The sequence below is a fragment of the Tripterygium wilfordii genome, chromosome 14 (genome assembly GCF_013401445.1).
Source record: "Tripterygium wilfordii isolate XIE 37 chromosome 14, ASM1340144v1, whole genome shotgun sequence".
NCBI lineage: Eukaryota > Viridiplantae > Streptophyta > Magnoliopsida > Celastrales > Celastraceae > Tripterygium > Tripterygium wilfordii.
This window is the reverse complement of record NC_052245.1, coordinates 12,697,884-12,720,884: the sequence shown is the minus strand read 5'-3', so window position 1 is coordinate 12,720,884 and position 23,001 is coordinate 12,697,884. Positions and strand designations below refer to the sequence as shown.

Below are 23,001 nucleotides of genomic sequence, written 5' to 3'. Positions count from 1 at the left end.
AATAATCACATATATTACAAAATTTGTAATCACAATACATGTCAAAACTTGGATTATGATTACGCGTAATAGGATTCCTATTACAATTTGCAATGCATTGAAACGAAAAGGAGCATAAAGATAATAATATTTTTTAAAAAAAAAATTGCTAAGCCGAAAGCTCTATGGTGTAAATACCAAATTAGACTCATGTCAGGCCCATGAACAACTACCAAGCTCGTGGGCTTCATGACAAAGACAAACTGCCGACCTTTTTAATCAAAGCCACGAGAGTTCCTTGGGCTTATGACAAACCACCAACCATTAGATTATAATCAACGCCCACGACAATCCACTTTACATACACGGCATCAGGGGCACTCCATCAATAGTTCCACAAATATAGGAAGAGCTTATGACTCGTGATGTAACTGCCAAGTTCATAGATTTGATTTTAATTGGGTTATTCACCTCAGCCAGCCGGTTGCTTTCTTATTGAAAAACCTCATGTGAGGAAGAGAAAAGCTAACTTGAAACTTACATACATTGTACCTTTTGACTTCAATTGATCCAGCCATGTTCTGCCACCTTGAAGAGAATGCATGCCTGATTACCGACCATATCTCAACACTTCAAACCGACGATTCAGTCACGAAAGTTTTAAATTGCTTTTCTACATAATCATCCACACAGATTATGAAGTGCAACAGATAGAATGAAAATGGAAGATACGAAAGACAACGGTCCGCTGAAAAACTTAGTAAGGTTCAGCTGAATCTATTCTACCAACTCAATCTTAATCTGTAACACATGCTTCAGTCCACATTTGGAGGCAGCCATAATCTTACCAATCAAAGTGTTCCAAATCAGAATGCCATCTGCACTTCTCTTGATGCAGATGGTGTCAGATCTTGGTAAATACTGTCAGAACATCATTAAATGATAACCATAAGGAAGCATGGAACCTAGAATCGCCGGATATCTTTAGGGGGCTTGAAGTTGAGGGGGTGCGTTTCTGGAGTGGCATTTGGATCTTCTTTCCACATTTTAATTGTCTTATCAGCTTCACATGAAACAAGCCTCGTGCCCGTGACATCGTAAGAGAGGGCATACATACCAGCTTCACTATCCAATGAGCCTGAAACAGACGTACCCATCAGTATTAGCATTCCCTCCAATAACAGACATAAAATTATAAACTACAAAGAGAGTATAACACAGAGAAAGAGAAAACATACCAGGCTGCACAATTGTTTGTGTCTGCTGGAAATTGTGACCGCTCTTCCAATCCCAGAACCACAAACTCCCATTATCACCTTCAGTAATGTAGACGGCCAAAATTACATTTAGATTTTTGTATAACCCTCACACACTTGTCAAAATTAATTAAGCACCGAAATATAGAGAAAATTTTACCTCCTGTAGCCAATACTCCCTCCTCGTTAACAGCCATGGTGTTAATTATGGTTTTCTGCTGAGATCTGAGCAGTTGAATTAATTTAAGTCATTGAGTGAAAATATTAAGCAACCACAACAACACGTGCAAGGTTTTAAGAGCACGAAACAGAAAATCATCCCGCATTGAATTGCTCAAGTGATCAAAACATAATTCATTTTACCAATGAGAGGAGAACACGATCCCATTTCATTGATAACATTCATTTACAAGGCATGCGAAAAACAGCCAGAGACCATTGATCTAAAAAAAAAACCCCAAAAAAAGAGGCATAATTCTATATCCTTCCATTCAGGAAGAATTTTTGAGCTAACAAGCCTGACATGGATGCCGGAAGTGAGAAATGCACAGAAAAATAAAATTTGAAGGTTATTTATCTACTGGAATGAGATCTCGCATGACTGCCAAGGCATAAGGAGTAACAGACAATAAATTATATACACATGCAAGATACAACTTCTAAACAGCTTCAAATTTCCTGTGTTGACAGGGGAAGGAAAAGTAGGGTAGTTATTGAGGTAAAGAAAAAAAATAAGTGTCGGCTAGAAATCCGCTAAAAAACACACATCAAAAACCAAAAAGACGACGGATAATAACAGTAACGTCGAAAGGGAAGAAGATTAGCCCATCAGCACTGAAGCATTTACATGCACAAATAGAAACTTACAGCATATTGTGCAAAAATTCTCCCTTTGGAAGGTTAAATTTCTTAATGTTCTCAGCTGATGCAGATGCAAAACAATTCCTGAAGCAAAAAAGACAAAATCAAAGTAAAACAATATAGAAAGTAGATAAGCATAAGCTAGCATGATTAAATAAACTCAATAAAAAAATCATTAGATGACTTTACAACTTACTCTTTCGGATGCAATGCCATGGCTCGCACAGATTTTTTGTGATGTGTGAGAGTCAACATTGTTTTACCTACAAAATAGTAACATTTTATATAACCAAACCACATATTATACAATAACAAGGAAAAAAATTAATAGAAAAATATAACTTACCATATCTAAGGTCCCAGAACTTGATAGTTGAGTCATGAGATCCAGTAACAACTTGTGGATCCTAAAAATAGAATGAAGCATATTTAGAATTTAGAGTAAGACAACAAGCACCAAGAGTTCTGTCCAATTAACTAGCTGAATCCCAAAACTACCCTCGCCTGGGTGGGGTCGGGGACATGCATGATGTACGCAAACCTTACCCCACATAATATGTGGAGAGCTTTTTCCAAGAATTGAACATGGGACCACATGCTCGCCTGTGGGAAAGAAATAAATCCAAAAAGAAAGAAACTTTTTTTGCTCTTTTTAAAGACAAAAAGATTACATAAGGAAATCCTGCTCGTTTTTGAAAACATAATTCACCACCAACCATTTCATTATAGCTAGAGCTCCTATTCCAGAAGTTTGTCAATCCATGGAGGCCAAACTAAATCAGATCATGCATGAATGATGTCTTAACGAATGACATTGAGTCATGTTTGACTCAAGATGTTGTTCTTTTAGAGGAATATTTCTTCGACACCATATCTCATCTGTTCAACACTTGAACCTTCAGATTTTTTATCATACACTCCTTTTGTCCTTACTTGAAAGACCCCACATAAACACACATAGGTAAGATAAACTTTTGTAAATTGCAAGAACACATCAACAATTTTCAACTGAGTCTGAGTTTTATGATCCATTTTTTTTGCTCAATGGAACTGGTAATTAGAAAAGGGAAACAAAGCTAACATTGCAATTATTAACACGACAGGTAAACAAAATGCACAGAACATAACAGGATGGAAAAACTGCATACCATTGGTCGAGTAAAAACTGAACAAACTGTATTTTCATGTCCAGACAAGGCATGAATTTGCATCTTGCTTCGGATATCCCAGACCTGAATATTTTTTAAAACAAAATCATATTTCTGGTCTTGGCTCAGAAAAAATCTGAAATTTTACTGAGAATATATAAATGATATGGATAGATTGCATACCCGGCATACAGAATCACGTCCACCAGTAAGTAAGATGTCAATAGTGGGGTGGAGAGCCAAACAGTAGACACCACTTAAATGGCCATGATAAGATCGAATAACCTAATGATACATTATAAGTCAAACATCAAATGCCACTTATACAGTTTTCTAGTTTTACATAGTTTATTTATAAGAGGTTTGGACCTTATTCTGTTCTAGATCCCAACATTTGACTTGTTTGTCATCACCAGCAGAAAACATGTATGTATGTTTGTTGCTTACAGCAAGACCTGCAAGTCAAAACAAATCCTGTCACCATTTTTTTCAATTCTTGATTCACACAGTTCCACATAAATGATGTGTGTATCACATTAAAATCAGAAACACAAGCAGCATATTGGCAACAAACCTCGTACTTGCTCGATGTGTCCTGTTAGTGTGAGCTTTAGCACCCCAGTCGCTACATCCCATATCTGATCAACCAGGGAATGGTCAACATGAACTCAAGAAATTTGATCTATAACATCAACAAAATTCCTGTCTCGGACAGAACTAATATAACTTTGTCTGCGTGCATAAGCGCATGCTTTTACAGATGTCGAGAATGGGGGTGTGTGTGCATTCGAGGACAACAAGTTACCATTCCTCTGGATATGAAACTGTTTTTCCTGTTTTCCTAGATGGCTTAAAACTAATATTGGCAATAAAACTAAAATTTGAGTTGGTTTGAAAGTTAAAATATTCGAATTCCATTTTTGACCCAGTATGGAGCAAGAAACAACTAATCCATCAGAATATCAAGTTCTCTCCAACACCAAGTCACCAACTAAAACCTGGAGATAGATCGCCTAGCACAACATACAGACAAAATGTTTTATATTATAAAAGAAATAGAACAAATGAGGATCCAAATAACTTTAGAATCCACCAAAAAGTGGCCTGTATATTTCAATACCTTAATTGTGCGATCTGCAGAGCCGGTGCAGAACCATTGATTACCTGGCTCAAATGCAATAGATCTCACCCATCCCAAATGGCCACTAATAACCTAATCATGACATCAAAGCACAGGAATGAACACGTTAGGATAAACATGTAAGACAAAAGGAAAATACAAGAAATCTAATCATGACGATAAAAACATGTGGCAGGCTCAATTTCATGCCCAAGCCCAACAGATTATATTACAAGATGACATGCATGAGTAATAAGCGTGATGGTAGAGGATTAAGATACAAGAATGCCAGTATAAATAAGAATAATCCAGGGATGAACTGGAAATAGGTAAAAGACAGTCCTAAACCGTAGAATTATGCTACACTAACACCAGACAAGCAAAAGATAATCAGATAACCCATAACCGTACATTAAAAAGACACTTCATCCTTAAATAAAAGTTACCCTGTAGTTTTTCCATGGAGCACGCCAAACAGGACGTGGCCATTTACTTGGGATTCTTTCCATCAAAGCAGAGGTCGAAAAGTTCCTATAAAGAAAGAAAACCAAAGTAATCTGAATCCATAATGTGCTAAATACCTGACAAACATACAACATACATATATAAATATAGGTACATAATGCAACAAAAAGGTATTACATTCTTAATTGTGTAGGGAATTTCATGCGAAGGAAATCAGATCACACTCAAGTTTCAACTGAGCTACACTCACAAGCATTAAGACATAAAGGTCACTCACAAATGACTCAGGGATTCTACCACTCAATCCAGTAATGATAAGGGATACATGGAATGCTTTACGTACAGGACACTGCTATAAGAAAAAGAAACAACCTATCCAATAAAAAATCTAAGAGATTTTTCCGATGTATGCTCAAATCTACCAGTCAAAGCAAAACCACAACAACACAAACTTCAGAAGGAAATTATTTTCTTCAATGATTTCAGAGTTTAATTCTCCTCTCTTCTCGTATGAATCACATAAAGACTTCATTACTTCAATCCATTGCAAGTTTGAGTAAGAAATCCCTTCATAGAACTCCAACCAGAAAACAATGCCGAAATTAACTTTCACTGACTTGTACACAACTAAGTACTTTATGCAGAGCATCAAACAAACATGTGCAGCTCTACAATGCAAGTGAAAATTTCTACCACATCACATGGAAGTAGCGGAAGAAGCACAAGATGAAGAACAAAACCTGTCGAATGGAACAGGGGCAGAAACAACTGTAGTACTTTTGCCTGAAAGACCAACATTACTTCTGGAAAAATAACGGAAATGATTAGTACCAACAGCAAAAACTTTCCTTAAGATGATAACACCTTGCATGCAAATGAAACAACATAAAAGTATCCAAGAGCCAAAAGAGGATTTCATACTTAGAATACACCCTATTCCGACCAAATGACCCATTCATATCTCAGAAAGACTCTTGAAACAATAAGTAAACTAATAAAAACAACTAAAGTAATCTGATACCACAAAATATAGCTCCAAATATGATCAACTCAATAGTTAAAAGATTTAAGAAAACACTCCATACGGACATGGGAAATTAGAAATAGTGGAGGAATGAGATGCAAAAGAAAGACCCACAAAAAACTTCCCTATTTTTCTTTTCGACGAATAATTATTTATTAAGAAAAACATAAATGTTGGTAAAACATAATATAAAAGTTGAAGTTAGTGACATTTGGCAAAGCTAAGTAGTTATTGATAAAATAATATTAGCCTGGGAAAGTAGGATTCCTAGAATTAGAGCAGCATCAAAATAAAGGGTCCTAAAAAAGTAAAAGCAAAGATAGAAAGAGAGATACTTACGGTGCCTTTGATTGCAAAGATGGACCAACAACCAAAGCATTTTGACCATCTCGATTCAGTGGGTTTCTAGAATCACCTGGACCTGGACAAAAGAGGCCAGTATTTTTTTTAAATATGTCGATATATAAAGAAAGTAAGAAACCCAATGACATTAAGTTTCATTCAAAAAAGGGCATCTCATTAAGTTAATACATAACACATTGGATACTTGTCTTATATATTTACTGACAAAGGTACGCACTATGGATTATGCAGTGACATCTCATTAGGTGAATGCATCTCCATTCATGAATATTACAGACACATCGATGGATCAAGGAATCACTTACAAGAATGGTATCACGACTGTCAATGCATCAGGTAACATGCATAGAATCCAACACATGAGTACATGACATATCATTTCAGACTGGGCTTATGGAGCAAGTAAATCATTTTGTTTATATGTTAAACAGTCTCTGGTTTAATATGGCAAGACTTAGCCAAGAGGTGGTCTAACTCGCAAAATTGATCGCCATGATTTTCAAAAAGATGCTGAGACAGGAACTGAAGGAAAAATGAATTATTATTCATTTCACTCACGTGCTTAGTACACCAGTTGACAATAAAATACAAAATCCGTTTTTATGCATTTCTTTATAATGTGACCATTGGCGAATCATCAATTTTCTGATAAACCTAGTTTAAAGTATCAGTATAATTATTACTTATTTTTTCCCAAGACATTCTTATTGCAGTTCCAAGAAACCTAGACCTTCCAAGTCAAAGAAAAATGTATCCATTCTTCTTGTATTGAAGCTTCCTTGAAGCCGAGAACAAGAGCAAACCATTACTTCAAAGGTTAAAACGAATACCTGGAAGGGCAAGCACATTGGAAGAGCCTGGAGCTTGTTGATCACGATCCTGGGCATCAGAACTAACTTTGCGTGGAGGTTGGCCAGCGGGCTTAACACCTCCATATTCATTACTGATCTACAAATTGAAAAAGAAATTGCGATTATAAGCTAAAAATAAAATCAGCATTCGCAGACAAAGCTAACTACATTCATCAAAGCATTCAAATAAACAGCATTACCATAATGCGTGAGACCATTCAAGGACCTGAAATCACATAAAAAGTCAACTAACCTTGAGGCTCATGCGGATTTTTTTACTGCAACATGAACAAAAATTCAATCAGCTATACAGCATGAATAGAGAATCAAAAGAACAACAATACAGTAAAATAACACTGAAGAGCAAAAAATTAGGGTTACGAAACCGGTAGAACAAAAAGTAACCTCTCGGGATCAGGAGGCGGGAGCTGGCCATGGATAGGAGAGAAGAGATCGAGAGCACGCTTCAGTGACTTCAGGCTTAGCTTCTTCAATGACTGTGGCTCCACTGTCTCCATCCCCAAAGTAGGCCCGGGCATTGACACGCCTCGTTTTATCAGGTTCCCTGCCCTGTCGACAACTCAAACTGATGAGTGATTGGAAAGCTAGGGTTTAAGAGACAACCGGAGAGAAGGAGAGAAGGAGAAATCGAGCGTGGCGCCCTACTAATGCAGTGCTTCGTTGTTTCGTTTTCCTTCTCCCGTCGTCACTCGTCGATTAGGCAGCCTAATCGACTTACTCGACTCTTTTCGCTACCTCCCGGCTTCTTCTGTTCTGTATACTGGCTTGAAGGAAGACAACAGCAAAGCAGCCAAACGCCTTTTGGCGTGATTTCTTTTTTTCCGAGCCTTTTCCTTCTTTTCTAAATTTCTTATTTATAATAATGATGGGCCGATCTTGTTCTCGAAGCCCATAAATTTCCCTGGGTTTTGCATCTATAACATTTTATTGGGAATACATTCGGCCCAGTGGGCCGAAGCAGCCCAGTGAGCATGGATGGAAATTTCAAAATTCAACTGGCTCATATGTCCATGGCTCAAGATGACCAATTCTAATTGGGCTTGGCAGAATTGGGCTCTTGAACATTGGAGCCGGTCGGAGGATTTGTCCCAGAACTGCATATGCTATGGTTGCTAATGTGATATCCAGAATGTGTCTTCCACGAAATTGGTCTGTCGAGGTCAAAACTAAGAGGAAGCCTGTGGCTACTGCAACTCCACATAACTCTTGTTAGATACTGCCTCTTCTTTACCAAGTGCACAAAGCTATTAGAATGGTTTGTGTTTTAAAAAGTTGATTTAATTTTATTTTGTTTTTCACATCTAAGGGGCTTCTTTGGGTAGACAAACTTTACACACACATAATATGTGAAACCTTGTGCACAATAATTGTTTACTTGGGGCATTAGAAGGCTTAATGTGGCGGACATGGGAGCTACTCACAACTTCTTGTCCGTGGAGGAGACCAAGAGACTTGAGGTTGGGAATCTTGAGATTTCCAATAAAAGCGATTCCATGAAGATCGTTAGCTCCCGCTGAACCTATTGTTGGCGTGCTTAACCGATGGGTTTCACATTATTTCCTTCACAAAGAAGAAAATACTCGGGGAAAAAAAATTATGCGAAGTCCAAGTCATGCGTAAATCCGAATGGGGGTGTTTACTGTTTACCGTGAAAACTATAGGTAATGGAATCAATGACCGTTAGATAAAAACATATCTGACGGTTTTCACTGCATGTAACTTTAACTATGTATAAATCATCAACTTATGAACACATATCGATGTAGTGGAAACCAGAGGACCGACCAAAACGACTTTAATAAGTTTAGTCTTTTACATGGTTTCATGCTTGCGCGTTAGCGGCGGCTTTCGGATATCAAAAAAGGGAACAACTAGGGAGTAATTTCCTCCTAAACCTACTAGGATTTGACGCCAAGGACCTCAAGTGTACAAAATTTGTTTGCTAATTTCTATATTTTGATAAATCACTTCATAATTTTATGTTATTGGCATTGACACCCCTGAATTGGTCAAATATTGATTGGATGGGAAGCAGCGACCCTCTCTCTGTAAATTTTAGGCAATACAAAGAGAGAGAAATAATTCCAATTAATAGTTAAGGGGTATCAATGTTATTTTATCTTGTGAATTTGTGGATGAGAAGGAGATGTTTGTTATTTTGAACTTAATTTGGTTCACACACATTCACCAAGAACTTACCGTGTTAGATAAAACGATGAACAAGTTAAACAAACAAAGACTCTTCCTTTATTACCGAAGTAGTAGTTGAGATCACACATTAACTCTAAAACAAATATGCTAAGAATGCCAATATTTTTTGTCAATGTTATCTCAAATGTTAAAATGGATGCACATGATTCATGTGATTTTGTGAACACCACATGCCTCATATGAAATCGTGTGGATTCATCGGGAAAAAAAAGATCCCTCAACTTCAAACACTTCCCATTCTCTATCAATAATTTCATTAAAGGTATTTTTATTTTTATTTTTATTTTTATTTTTAAAAAATAACGAATCATTCCTATGCAAAGAAACGCGTCCCATATGGCATGCTCTTTTTTAAAAAGAAAACACAATAAAGAGTCCTCCATGAATCCCATATGGCAGCTCTCTCAAAACTTCAAACGTCAAAGTTAAAGTTTAAACTTCAAACAAAGAAGCAATGATCCAAGATCGGGAACACAATGGACCACCACACGGGATCCTACTTGCCGTCGTAGTAACCATAGTGGTTCTAACCCCATTCATTCTCGGCGACCAAGGCGAGGCTATCACCGAAACCATAACCGAACTCCTCAGCCCCTTCGGCCTCCTCCTACTCCCCATTGTCCTTCTTTTAACAATCCAGTTCCTCTCCTCCGATCGCGGCTCTTTCGTCAACTGTGTCTTCTCCACCGGCGAGCCGGACTCCATCCACCGCGTCAGTGGCTCCCCCGTCGGCGTCGCGTTGTTCCTCATTTTGATTCTGTTTTTGTTGTATAACCGTGTCTCTATTTTCGGTGGCGACGATGACTCCGATTGAGTCGCTCAAAACGGCGTGTAGATCTGCGTTTTTGACTCTTTTTATTTTTTATGTTTGGTTATATACGTAGATTTTATGTATCAACATGAGATGTATGTGCAAGATTTCAACTTGTCATGACAGAACTACCATTGATTCCACTGGCCAACATTTCTTCTTGTGGGGTTATTTTAGTAATATGAACGGACTGCCACCTGAAAAGGGGACATGCACGGTGGCGTAGTGGTGGTTGTGGCTCACTTTGTATGCCTTTCAGTTTTTGTTGTGTCAGCTGCTGACTAGTAGTAGTTGGTATAGTTCAACCGCTAAAATTGATTCTTCAATCTGGTGACATCAACGATGCAAAGTATGTATGCATAAAAGGGAAAATTGGCTGAAAAAAAATTGACGAATCAATTTTCCTGGTTCAACTATACTAAACTGGGTGGCAAGACGGATCTTCTTTGTATTTGTAAATTAGGCGCACATATCTGAGTTCGATTTCGTGCTTATAATTACATTCACGACTGAACTAGGACATGAATTGAGATATAAGATGTAGGACATGAATTGAGATATAAGATGTCGCGGAGTTTACCACGTAGGGATGGTTACCAGAATATATGACACTGGACTGACATAAAGAGGTGGGAGTAGTTTGGTTTGGGTAGCGCCCATGCCGACACACCGACACCAAATACAGGACAATCCAATTTCAAGTATAAACATCGACCATCAAAATTAATATTGATAGCAATTCGGAACATCTTGAGAAAGAACTAACCTTGCATGTAAGAGGAGTGGAACCTGAAAAATGCACCGTCTGAGGCATAGTAAAAATTCAAGCACGTAGAATTAACATTTAACACCTTGTAAATTTCTAAATAAGAACTTTCTATGCCTTCGCTGAATGCTTGTTCTACTACTTTGGCAACTATTGGCATTCTAGCTGCTCCGAAGCTGCAAAAACATTATTTGCGTGCAGTGTATCGACAGACGAAGTGTACATCAAATTTCAAATCTACTAAGGCAGATGCTGGAGCACACACCTTCACAACTCCATCCATCCACTGTTTGCCTCATCTGTGATGGCCATCAATCATCCTTGGAACCAGAATATCAGTATCTACAGCTTCATTTGGGCTCAAACTCTAGCTATATTGACTTCCTAATCAAGAATAGAAGTACAGAGTTATTTAAATCGACGAATGTCGAAGAAAATGCCTGCAAAGAAAAGATATGGACAAAAACATAGAGTATACACCAAAGATGACTTAACCATTCAAGTAATAGCATTGAATTGCACTGGCAGACACATTGGCATTAAATTGAAATCAACGAATTTAAAATCTCACAAGAAGTGGATCCTAGTGGAAACCACAATGGCATCAAGGTTTGAGTATGTATGATATTGGAATACTAGTCTTAAAGGGACATAGATCAAAGGGAACAAGGAAGGAAAAAAACACTGGTATTATTCTCATTGTTATTACCTTTAACTATCACAATAATGCTGTGGGAATAAAAAAAGTAAACAAATCTCGTGCACAAAGCTCCCGCAGTGGGCGAGATCGGGGACATGCGAGATGTATGTAAACCTTACCCCACCGTGGAGAGGCTATTTCTAGGAATTGAATTTGTGACCTCTAAGGTTGCACCCCAGCAACTTTACTATTGGGCCCCATGTGTGCCTATAAAGTAAATAACACTCGCGCACAAGGCTCCTACAATGGGCTGAGTCGGAAACAAGCAAGATGCCCACATAACATGTGGCGAGATTGTTTTTAGAAATTGAACTTGTGACCCTAGTTTGTATCCCTGCAACTCTACCACGACTACCACTAGGTCACATGTTGTCCTGTAATTGAGAAAATAATTCATGTAGATAATCTTAATTAGTGTAGAATCAAACCAATAACAAGGATTGTAGACACAAGGAGAAAATTCGTGAAAATGACATATTGGAGTAACCTTTTTCACATTTAGAGATGAGTTCAGTCAAGAGAGAATCAATCCCATATTGCTTTGCTCATCATATAAAGTCGAGCCATTTCTTCACAGAAGAGTGAATGTTCAGGTTTCCTCAAAACAGTACATGTCCAAAACCTTAATTTCAAGCTAATATTAAGTAGTTTAAACTTTAAGTAGTGTCTGAACAAATGCAAACATCATGTCAGTAAGCAGAGGATTGGGACTATCCTTTAAAACATCGACAACATCAAGCTCTAATTCTCCCGCTTTTATTTAAAACAGCTTAGATCTCACATCATGAAGTGCTTAAAAAGCCAGTCAGGCTACATCATAAACAAAAAAAAGTCCAACATCCCCTTAGCAGAGATGAAAATAAATCAAATTAGTGCTGTATGAGATGAAGCATCCAAGACAGTGACCATTACCAGACAAAATTTTCAGGTGCAAGAAAAAAATTCCTGAAGTTGTATCCACATAAGCGAGAGCACATCACTGGTTGATACCAGAAAACTATTCTATGCATATAAGGAGCATGGCAGAGAAGCAGTATGCAATCCATTCCATATGAAACAGAACAGAGAAAAAGACAATACACAGAAAGCTAGTAAACATTATGGACACTGAAATTCGGAAGCAACGGAAGAGAAAAATAAATAAACTGCATAACAGTAACAGGAATATTTCATTTCACCTTCATGCCCATCCAAGATTATATAGCTTATTGCAATGAGGAGTTGGCATATTCTTGTTCCAGCGGCGCTTCTGTTGTTCCACATGACAATAGCGCCAAAGCAAATCTTGGTAATTATTGATTACATTGTCCTCAACGGTAACTCGCTCAGGACTCCCCAGAGGGAATTTCTCATCAAATGCTGATGATTTGACAAAATAATTGACACCATATTTCTCAGTAGTCTTGGGAATATCATAGGAGTAATTCCGGTGCAATGAATAATCAGGTTCTGAAAAGGGAAGGTATGCAAGCAAGAAAATCAACAAGATAGGTAATAACTGTAGAAGAAAAATAAGATTCGGTCCTTCTCCGTGCAACTCCTGCCGTTGTTGTCTACCCATGTCACGAGTCCTGTCAGTCCGACGAGCTCTAAACATGTCTGTCTGACCAAAGAATGCTCTAAATATCTCATCTGGATCAAAATTGTCATCAAAAAAGTCATGTGTAGTTCTCCTATACCGCCGTCTAACATTGTACTGCTGATTATACTCAAATCCCCCAATTAGTCCTGTCTGATCATACTGCTTCCGCGAGTTCTCATCACTCAAGCACTTGAATGCCTTGCACACGTTCTTAAATGCCTCTTCAGCTCCTGGAGCCTTGTTTTTATCTGGGTGAACTTTCAATGACAATTTCTTATAAGCCTTCTTAATTTCCTCAACTGAGCAAGTCTTTTCCACTCCAAGAATGGCATAATAATCTTTGTTCCTCTTAATCTTCCCAATCAACTGAACATGCTCTTCAGTATACTTGCGCTTCCCATTTACAACCCCATCCTTTTTAACCGGACCACAGTCATTCTTGTTTTCATCTACACACTTTGCATCTATACCATCCTCAGATGGTTTTGAATCTGGACCAAGCCCTTCACAAGCAGCCAAAAGCTCTTCAACAGGTACATCACGGTTAAGACGTTGCGCAAATTTGATGAATCTCAGCGCAAGTTCTTTATTACCAGAAGCAATTGCTTCTTGAGCAATTTGAACACATCTTAGAGCTTCATCTTTGTTTCCATCCATAATTGAACACTCACATCAAAAAAAAGTCAGTCAACTTCAAAATTCACCCCTAATTCAATTCCAAAATTGACCTACATGAAACGAATAATGTGTTAGCGGTTCTACAAACAAAATCATTTCACAAATTATCAGAGAATAATCAAGCGTTCAATTCCAATCTAAGCCTCAATCTAACATTTTGAATACTACGATCCATACACAAAACTCACAATCCGATGTTGAACTATTCCAATATATGATTCATAACAAAATCGTATTACCTGATACGAAGAACCTATAAAGGCAGAGAGCGCTAGAACCAGCGACCGATTGGGGGTTTAGACTCGAATGAACCCGAACTCTTATTTGCCTGTTCAAATGAATATTGAATATTCCATATTCGATAGTTAATGGTCGGCCTGTCTCGTGGGCCATGTCATTTATTTGCTGGGCTTTGTGCTTGGGTTTCTGGTTTTTAATAGCCTTAACAGGGCCATAAATGTTATGGGCCTCCGCTACAAATGGTAGCTTGTCCAATACAAACTTGAGCAAAGCTTCATTTTTTTATCTCAAAATTGGGCCCATCATCATATGTCCATGGGCCACAACCCAAATCTTATGGCCTCAGGAGTCAGGACCACAGAGAATATAATGTAAAGATTTTTTTCCACGGAGAAGGACTTCGTGGGCATTTTGAAAAAAGAAAGTCCTGGTTTCGTAATTATACGGTTCCTTGTTTTCCAGTTACTCTCGCCAAAACCCTTGGCCATATATATACATCGTACACAATTGACCAACCCCTCTAGCACCCTCGGTCTCGTAGCAGCGTCTCTCTCCTCTTGAGTACTTTTTCCCAGATCTGTTCGAGAGAGACTCTGCGATCATGTTGGTCTATCAGGACAAGACCAGCGGTATGTTTCCTTCCCTCCCGTTATCAAAAGCCCTTGTTTGACTTGTTTAATTGGAGTACTTCGTCGATTCAATTTGAGGGATACTTTAGGTTGAGATTTCTTTTTTTGTTCAGATTCTCTGGATTTGATCGGAATTGTTGTGCTGGGATTTTAATTTGTGGTTTCTGAGTCTTGGATCTCATTGAAGTGAAGTATGAGATCTTTGTGTAGTTTTATTATAGTTGCGCTATTCGCTGTAGATTTACTTGTTGAATCACATGTGCCGTAGATCAGATACTGTAAATTGCGATAATTGGTTGAATTTTTCCCTGTTAGCAATTGATGTGATATAGATCTTTTTGTTAGCTTAATGGTGGCGGTATTTAGCTCCACTCTATTTCTTTTTGTTTGCTGAGTTTGTACTTCTCTGATCATGGGACGTGCTGTGAAATTGGATTCTATTTATTGTCCATGATCTTTTAATTTTGTGGAGAACAATTGATTGAAAGATTTTGTTATAATGCTTTGCGTTGTGTATCAAGCTACTACTTCTTGTTGAGCTGCTTGTAAAAAATATATTTTCTTTGGAGGTTGGACTTGGTTAAGGTGAATTTGATTTTTTATTTGTACAATATTGTTTTTCTTTGTTTGTTACCTTGATTGATTGATGCTGTTGAATGGCATTGAGCAAAATATCAAATGTTAAAAGTTCTTCAATTTCAGGTGATGAGCTTCTCTCCGACTCATTTTCATACAAGGAGGTTGAGAATGGGATTCTCTGGGAGGTTGAGGGAAAGGTTGGTAAAAAGCTAATGTTTGATGAACTAAGATTGTGACATTCCAGTACCTTGTCAAGCTAGTGAAAGTTCCATATGTATCACTTGTCCTATTGTTCTTGCTGTTACTTATGTAAATAAAGTTACAAACATATATAAGCGAAGTATACCATATCTAGATCTATCAGTTAATTGTTGGTTACTGAATGGCTCTTTCCTACTTTTAATGCAGTTCAGATCTATCAGTAAAGATGATATTTTATTTGAATATCCTTTGGACATTGCGCAGGACATTTTATACTGATTTAGTATTTGTATGTTTTGCTTTGCAGTGGGTTGTTCAAGGAGCAGTTGATGTAGACATTGGCGCAAATCCTTCTGCTGAAGGTGGTGATGAGGATGAGGGTGTTGATGACCAAGCTGTCAAGGTTGTTGACATCGTCGACACATTTAGACTCCAGGTGAGTTGTGTGTGTTGGTGTTGAAACTTTTCAGCTTAAGATTTTGAAGCATAATTTAATTATAATTGTGACACTTTTACAGGAGCAACCTGCTTTTGACAAGAAGCAGTTTGTCACATACATGAAGAGATTCATCAAGAACTTGACCCCTAAGTTGGATGCGGAGGATCAAGAGAAATTTAAGAAAAACATAGAATCAGCAACCAAGTTCCTGCTTTCAAAGCTCAGTGACCTCCAATTGTAAGTTTCTTGTCTGTTATTTACAAGTTGGTCTCTAATACTTATATGTATGATACTCTTAAGAAACTAGCAAACATGCATGTATGATGCCCTAAACAATTTTTCGTCCTTGCAGTTTCGTGGGGGAGAGCATGCATGATGATGCTACTCTGGTGTTTGCTTACTACAAGGACGGTGCCACCGATCCAACATTCTTGTACTTTGCCCATGCTTTGAATGAGGTCAAGTGCTAAAGTGAGGATATATGGCCAGAAAATAAATTTCTGGCTTTAGTTTTAGTTTTTATCGTTGCATGGGTCTTTTCTCTTGTTTATTTTCCATTATGTTTTGTACTGGGCGACTCAAATCTACGCACCTCCTTTTGATTAAATGTTGTTGTGGAGTAGACGGTACCATTTATATGGGTTCTGGTTTTGTTAAAGCGCATTATTGATATGCAAGTGGCTGCTAAGAACAATAACTTCGCTTGTGCCTTGCCTCTGGCCAGGCATTGAGAAGTGCTTGAGAGCTTGGTTTACAACGTCAGCTGTCCCTATATATCCCTTCTTGCTTTTTATTGGCAGTATTATTGTTGGGCCAAATTAATGGAGGTTGTGTTGAGTCACTAAATTGACCGCATCTTCTACCACCACTTTTCTCAGGGAGTATTCACTATTCAGGCCTAGAAGTGAGATGCGCTCTTTTGTTATTCCAGCTTAAAATATGGATGACCATTTAAAGGGATTTCTTTTCCTTTGGACATTTCTTTTTCGCTCGCTGTTAGATGAGTGAACTTATTTGGTGCCGTGGTAGTGGGAAATGTGGAACTTTTTCACGTTTGAGCTTTCAGTTCAGTTGTAGTATCTGTTGCACAGTTCTTCTGCATAGAAAACGAGAGGAGAAAATAATGGAAAACTTTAGTCACACCCCACCTTTTACTAAAGACACTCCAATTTGAGTTGACCATCCCTGTAAAACTGAGTTGACGGGGTGTCTTTAGTAAAAAGTGGGGTGTGACTAAAGTTTTCCGAAAATAATACTTCTGAATTGCTACAGTTTCAGCTATGGTTAATTATTACATATTAGAAATTGAACAAACGTCACAATTCTTGGGCTTGGGCCATTTGACAATCACTGACGCTTTCCAGAACGGCCCTTCTGGACAGCAGCTATCGACAATTCGACGCGCACATCATAATGATCAAGGCCCACTCTAATGCGGAGATGCTGTGGCTACTATCGTCTACGCTCACCGCCGTCACAGGGTCCTCTGAATCCGCCATTATAAAAGCAAAAAAGAGCCGTAGGCAGCAGCTACGAAAAAATAATTAAGTAGTGGAAACGATAAACTGAGGTACTGACTACTGATCAGTGATCACCGCCCTTTTATATGCGTCAGCGCGACCACGTTTAATTTTTAAAGTACTGTTTCTAAGATGTAATGGGCGGCGGATGATGCTGCTGACGATTTCAACGATGGAGAATCTCGCATGAAGTGGGGTCGGGGAGAAACAATGAAATATTTAGATTGTGCTCAACTGTTCTTTCGAGTATCCTAAAGTGTTTCTCATAAAAAGCTCACAAATCTGATCAATTATTATTTTCGCTTTGTGAACAGACATATTGCATATGGAAAATGTTATTTGTCCCAACATTTTTTGTCCCAAATCTTCCCAATCTCATGTGGCATTGCCACCTAAGCTTGTTGACATGGAAAGCATACTTACATGGATGAAATACATTTGAAATTTAAGTTTCCCTCTTCTCTTTCCACTTCTCTTTTATTCAAATTTTGAAAACCAAATCTCCCTCTTTTATCTCCATATCCTCTCCTACTTCCACCTTCTCTCATATGTCTCTAATCTATGCACACTGTTTTTTTGCATTCAAAATTCGATTACATTGTTATTGTTGCACACAAACATTGCGGTTACATTATTTTTTTGCCAATCAATTGTCAAATTTATCAAAACAATGTAATTTCCAGAATAATTTGAATTGTCAAATTTATCAAAACAATGTAATTTCTAGAATAATGTGAATTGCCAAATTTATCAAAACAATGTAATTTTCAGCAATGTTAATTGCCAAATTTCCAGCACAATGTAAATTGTCAAATTTTCAGAACAATGTAAATAGTCAAATTGATCAAAAATAGTGTAATCTTCAATGCTTTTACATTGTTTTTAAAACAATGTCATTTCCAGAATAAACATATATAAGATGGAGAAAAATATAAAGCATAAACCAACAATGTTTTTTATGTACAAATCAATGTAATTTCCTGACAGACTAGTTACACTGTTATTCATTCAAATGCACTGCATAAACCAATCAAGAATAACAATGTATATATATACATTGTCTCAAAAGCATATTCATTCAAATGGTTGTCAAACATAGTGCTACATTGTTTTCCATACAGTGTATCGTCCACAAAGTGCTACATTGTTTTACATTGTTTTTCCAGCAACACAGATTTGTAGTTACATTGTCAACAAAACAACGTATTTTTCCTAATATGTTAAATATAAGTTGGGGAAAAACTGAACTACAAACCAGTCAAAATAACAAGGTAAATATATTGTTTCAATTCATTCATAACATTGTAATTTTAAAAAATAAGAAAAAATAAGTAAGACAAAAAACAAGGCACAAAGACTACTTATCACATTGCTAGAGGTGATTGAAGATGTTGTTGGAGGTGAAGGTGGTTGGAGACTTTGTTGGAGGTGGTTGGAAGCCCGAATCAACAAATTACATTGTCTTGTAAACAATGTAATTGCTCGAGGTCGCCGGATTCCGGTGACTATCTGGCTGAAAAGTGGTTGGGTAAGGTGCACCTCGACATGTGGAGTCTGAATATGGAGTCAGTTGTTAGAGACGTCGCCGGAGGTGGCCGGATCGACGCGATTTGTGTCGAGATGTCCTCCTCCTTTTGGTGCGTTTTTCCGACAATACGCACAACGATAGGTGGTATGGAGGGTCGAGAAATAATCGTGGTGGTCAGACGCTTCCGTTCGGTGGGTCAATGGCTCCAATCGGTGGCCGGATGACGGAGCTCCGGTGATGGCAGTGCTAACTTTCGTGAGAGGGAGGGAGAAGAGAGAGAAAGGGAAGGTAAAAGAGAGAGTGTGTGTGTTTTTATAGAGAGAAAATGCTGATGTGGAAGGATGATGTGGCTTGCCACATAGATATGGGAAGATTTGGAACAATTTTTATTGGGCTATTTAGCAGGGTTGATTGCATATTGGACTTCTGTTGCTGACATAAAATCATTCTTGGGGTCAGGGGCGAAGCCAAGACTTAAAATAAAGGGGTGATGAATATGATTTTTTATAACTAGAGTGATTCAAATTGAAAATTCACTAGGGTATTTTATATAAAATCTTATATAATTTGGGTTATTAAAAAATTTTTGAGGAGGGTAGTTTTGCCCTTGCATGGGGTTATCCAGCATAGGGATGACAACGGGTCGGGTACCCTTCCAATTAGTGAATACCAAAACCGTTTCCATTTAAGGTACTCAATACCAAAACTGTTCTAAAACCAATTAAAAAACCACTTAAATTTCCAAAATCGGAACCGTTTCATAACCATTTACCATCGAGTATCCCTTTACCATTTAACTTTTAAATTTTTCTATAAATGTATAATTCAATTTCTTAAAAAATAATGTGACTTATCATGTTATATTTTGAATATATAATTTTTAATTCGATTATATTATTTTATTTAATATGTTTGTTCATGTTAAAATTTAACATCCTAATAATATATCTTTACATAAATAGATGATTTATAATGTTATTACTATCATTCACTTATTTTATTAAATGGTTTGGGTACCCTAAACTCAGCATCAAAAACTAAACCCGACGCTAAACCGTAACGGGTTTGAAAATCAAAACCAAAACCGTTTCCAAACCCTATAAGATCAATTTTTGGGTTTTAAATTGACCGAATATCCTATGGATAGTGTTGGAATCGGTTTTTTCTGTCATCTCTAATCCTGCACATAGAAGAAGTAGAAAAAAATAAAATATATATATATATATATATATATAGCAATAATTTGATTTTTCATTGTTTTTAATTCCACAACAAGGAAACCACTTTTTCACTATTTCTTATACTCGGGATTTCACTTGGAAAAAGAAAATGTTCCATTAGTATAGTGTTTGTGATGAGAATCCCACATTGGAAGATGGTGGGTTTGGAGTCTAGCTTATAAGGGAGGACAAACCTCCTATTGTCAACCTGAGTTTTCAATAGCGAGTTAGGCCCAAACTTGTGATGCCAAACTTTGGCCCCCATCCCGTGTGGCGGGTAGCCATCATTGGTGCTTTCATTGAGAGCGCACGTGCCTGCGTGCAGGCCCATGGGCTGGCACTATCGTAGGCGGCCTATCCCAGAGCCCATTCATTTGTGGAGTTGGGTTAGCAGACAGTGGGCAGTGTCTATTGTGGGCGGGTTGGAAAAGAGAAAAAGACCGTTAAAAAAAAGAGAAAGAAAAAGACCTTTAAAAGTAACTGGGAAAGCTCTAGATCCACTGGACCTGGCAAGGCTATGTGACCCTAGCACAAAAGGCTTGGGGCGGTAAGTGGGCCGTATGCCGAAATGGTACAGCCAGGGTCATGCACGAGGACGTGCATCCTCCCAAGGGGGGAGGATTGATGAGAATCCCACATCGGAAGATGGTGGGTTTGGAGTCTAGTTTATAAGGGAGGACAAACCTCCTATTGTCAACATGGGTTTTCAATAGAGAGTTAGGCCCAAACTTGTGATGCTAGACTTGGGCCTCAATCCCGTGTGGCGGGTATTCATCAGTTTGCTTTGGCACTTGACTCAGCCCACGCCAATGACAGTTCAGATTCGCGTGCAACGTGCTTGTGGGTCCATTTCACTAGTTATTGAATCAACGTTGAGCCCATCCCAATTTAACTGGGCCAAGTTTGGCTAGGCCCTGAAAGACAAGACTGAAATTGTTCCCTGGCCAAGGCCCAAATTGCACATTATCAGGGTTTTGTTATAGGCCCGGCCCACTCCAAACTGCTTATTAGCTAATTATATCACACATGTAGCTTGTCTTGGTTTATATAACTTTTTTTGTATTGTATTGGTTGAATTTGCTTTGATTAAGACATGATCCGATTTCTTTGAAATGTTGTGATCAATCTCTCTAGATTGAACACCCTTTTCAAGAAAATATAGAATGTCAAGAAAAATTTAAATAGGTTTTGATTATTTATTGGATCATAAAGCCAACCTTCAGAAGAGGTTTTCCTTTAATTTTCTTCACAATCGAACATCAATTACACCTATTCAATAATTAATTAGGTGTTGTTGGTACTAATTAAGATCTAAATCATAAAATTTAAGGTCATTATCAGTAGTTAATATGGGAGCAATCACCACCTAATCTCCAAATGGTTCTTCTAATTGATGACTTAGTTCCATTATCAAGATCTCCATGCATACTATTGATCATGTGATAACCCAATCTAACACACACACACACACACACACACACACACATATATATATATATTCTCGTATTAAAAGGGGTCTACAAGTACAGGAGCTAATTTTCTCAACAAGCTAATCATTAAAGTTGTAATTCAAAATTTTCAGAACTAATGGTTAGATATAAACCATCACACATATATGCTTTAAGCTAAAGCAAGAGTTTGCTAGAATTCAAAAACAAAAGAAGTGTACTGCAAGGTATGATAGGGTTGTGTAGGTAGGCCACAACGTTGGCCGGCCATCATTTGGCCCACAAATGACCATAAACAGCACACACCCTTTTAATACGCTTTGAAGACCAAACGTGAGTAGCCAAGCAAACTTGCTTGTCAAAATTTGCACTTTCTTGTTTTGCCTTTCTGTTGATGCTTTAAGGGAGCGGAAGTAACTCATAAAATGCACAAAAATTGGATTTGATGTACGTCACCATGGAAAATGAATACTAAACAAAATCAAACCATAAAAAAGTACTCCTTGTGGAATAGTTTGGGTGATAGAACGGATCTTGGTATATGTGTGTTAGGTACACATACATGGGTTCGATTCCGTGGTGGGTGAGATTATATTTACGACCGAATTGAAACATGTATTGGGACGTGCCGTCGTTTCCATAGTTTACCATGCAATATAAGTCTCCGGATAAGTTGATCATTTTTCTCTCTTTTTTTTTAAAGAAAAGCACTAGTACTCTATATATGTAAATCACAATGGAAATTTAACATTTTATGTCTTTGTTGTAAATACAAAATATGATCTGAGAGAGGGAGACGGTGACTCGTCTATTACATAACATTACAGAGATAGAGGAAGAGTATGCGCACGAGCGCTTGCGCGTTATGGCTTACGAAGTGGATCAAATCAGTAGCCCTTCGGGGGAAAGTAATTACCACACATCCAATTTCGATCAACAACTTAGATGGGTATTCATTTGGTTTTTCAGTTCAGTTTTAGTAAAACCGTAAAGTCTAGGTTCTAACAAAATATAAACCAAACAAGCCGTATATTCAGTCGTCACACCCAACCTGGAAGAGGAGAGATCTTACCATCAAATCAAGCAATTATTCGATTTGATTTGGTTCGAGGGGTGTTCATTTGGTTTTAGGAAAACAACAAAATTTGCTTCCAACAAATATCAACCAAACAAAAACCGAACTTAACACCCAACCCAACAGTTATTATGCCATTTGATTCAGTTCGGTTTAGGTTAAAAACAATTTCAAATGTTTTAAATCACGACAATCTTTGGCAAGAGTCCATTTAACATGCATGCTCAATCACCATGTTTCCTAGTTCATACTGGATAAAAACTTCAATAATTTCACTATGCATCAC

The 23,001-nt window shown here is 37.7% G+C and overlaps 4 protein-coding genes across 8 annotated transcripts; 2 read left to right on the top strand and 2 right to left on the bottom strand.

Moving 5' to 3' along the window:
• Window positions 1-589: 589 nt before the first annotated feature.
• Window positions 590-7,894, bottom strand: LOC120015337 (protein pleiotropic regulatory locus 1). Of its 4 annotated transcripts, none has more exons than XM_038867717.1 (18): window positions 7,734-7,894; window positions 7,473-7,637; window positions 7,321-7,345; window positions 7,047-7,164; window positions 6,193-6,274; window positions 5,570-5,632; window positions 4,811-4,895; window positions 4,365-4,457; window positions 3,819-3,882; window positions 3,614-3,699; window positions 3,428-3,529; window positions 3,245-3,328; window positions 2,443-2,503; window positions 2,293-2,359; window positions 2,103-2,180; window positions 1,396-1,460; window positions 1,218-1,295; window positions 590-1,117 (listed from the first exon to the last, which is right to left on the bottom strand). In XM_038867717.1, exons 2-18 carry the CDS (start codon window positions 7,604-7,606, stop codon window positions 945-947), a joined length of 1,458 nt encoding a protein of 485 aa, XP_038723645.1. In that variant the 5' UTR covers window positions 7,607-7,637; window positions 7,734-7,894; the 3' UTR covers window positions 590-944. The 4 variants fall into 4 exon arrangements, with proteins under 4 accessions (XP_038723645.1, XP_038723647.1, XP_038723646.1 ...); XM_038867719.1 differs by having other exon boundaries at window positions 5,570-5,629; XM_038867718.1 differs by lacking the exon at window positions 7,734-7,894 and having other exon boundaries at window positions 7,473-7,727.
• Window positions 7,895-9,667: 1,773 nt separating this feature from the next.
• LOC120015391 lies at window positions 9,668-10,424 on the top strand. Its single transcript, XM_038867800.1, has one exon. The coding sequence runs from the start codon at window positions 9,754-9,756 to the stop codon at window positions 10,111-10,113; it is 360 nt and encodes a 119-aa protein (XP_038723728.1). The 5' UTR covers window positions 9,668-9,753; the 3' UTR covers window positions 10,114-10,424.
• Window positions 10,425-10,853: 429 nt separating this feature from the next.
• On the bottom strand, window positions 10,854-14,211 carry LOC120015390 (chaperone protein dnaJ 49). Of its 2 annotated transcripts, none has more exons than XM_038867797.1 (3): window positions 14,076-14,211; window positions 12,755-13,886; window positions 10,854-11,260 (listed from the first exon to the last, which is right to left on the bottom strand). In XM_038867797.1, the coding sequence occupies exon 2, from the start codon at window positions 13,813-13,815 to the stop codon at window positions 12,757-12,759; it is 1,059 nt and encodes a 352-aa protein (XP_038723725.1). In that variant the 5' UTR covers window positions 13,816-13,886; window positions 14,076-14,211; the 3' UTR covers window positions 10,854-11,260; window positions 12,755-12,756. The 2 variants fall into 2 exon arrangements, with proteins under 2 accessions (XP_038723725.1, XP_038723726.1); XM_038867798.1 differs by having other exon boundaries at window positions 10,854-11,256.
• Window positions 14,212-14,553: 342 nt separating this feature from the next.
• Window positions 14,554-16,681, top strand: LOC120015628 (translationally-controlled tumor protein homolog). Its single transcript, XM_038868139.1, has 5 exons — window positions 14,554-14,705; window positions 15,408-15,481; window positions 15,793-15,921; window positions 16,004-16,161; window positions 16,277-16,681. Exons 1-5 carry the CDS (start codon window positions 14,678-14,680, stop codon window positions 16,392-16,394), a joined length of 507 nt encoding a protein of 168 aa, XP_038724067.1. The 5' UTR covers window positions 14,554-14,677; the 3' UTR covers window positions 16,395-16,681.
• The last annotated feature ends 6,320 nt before the right edge of the window (window positions 16,682-23,001 follow it).

Coding starts and splice junctions, on each gene's coding strand:
- LOC120015337 (XM_038867717.1), bottom strand. CDS start 7,606: ATGCCCGGGCCTACTTTGGGGATGGAGACAGTGGAGCCACAGTCATTG. Junction 7,346..7,472: donor CCGCCTCCTGATCCCGAGAG/GTTACTTTTTGT, acceptor TTCATGTTGCAG/TAAAAAAATCCGCATGAGCC. Junction 4,896..5,569: donor GCCCCTGTTCCATTCGACAG/GTTTTGTTCTTC, acceptor CTTTCTTTATAG/GAACTTTTCGACCTCTGCTT.
- LOC120015391 (XM_038867800.1), top strand. CDS start 9,754: ATGATCCAAGATCGGGAACACAATGGACCACCACACGGGATCCTACTT.
- LOC120015390 (XM_038867797.1), bottom strand. CDS start 13,815: ATGGATGGAAACAAAGATGAAGCTCTAAGATGTGTTCAAATTGCTCAA.
- LOC120015628 (XM_038868139.1), top strand. CDS start 14,678: ATGTTGGTCTATCAGGACAAGACCAGCG. Junction 14,706..15,407: donor CTATCAGGACAAGACCAGCG/GTATGTTTCCTT, acceptor CTTCAATTTCAG/GTGATGAGCTTCTCTCCGAC. Junction 16,162..16,276: donor AAGCTCAGTGACCTCCAATT/GTAAGTTTCTTG, acceptor TCGTCCTTGCAG/TTTCGTGGGGGAGAGCATGC.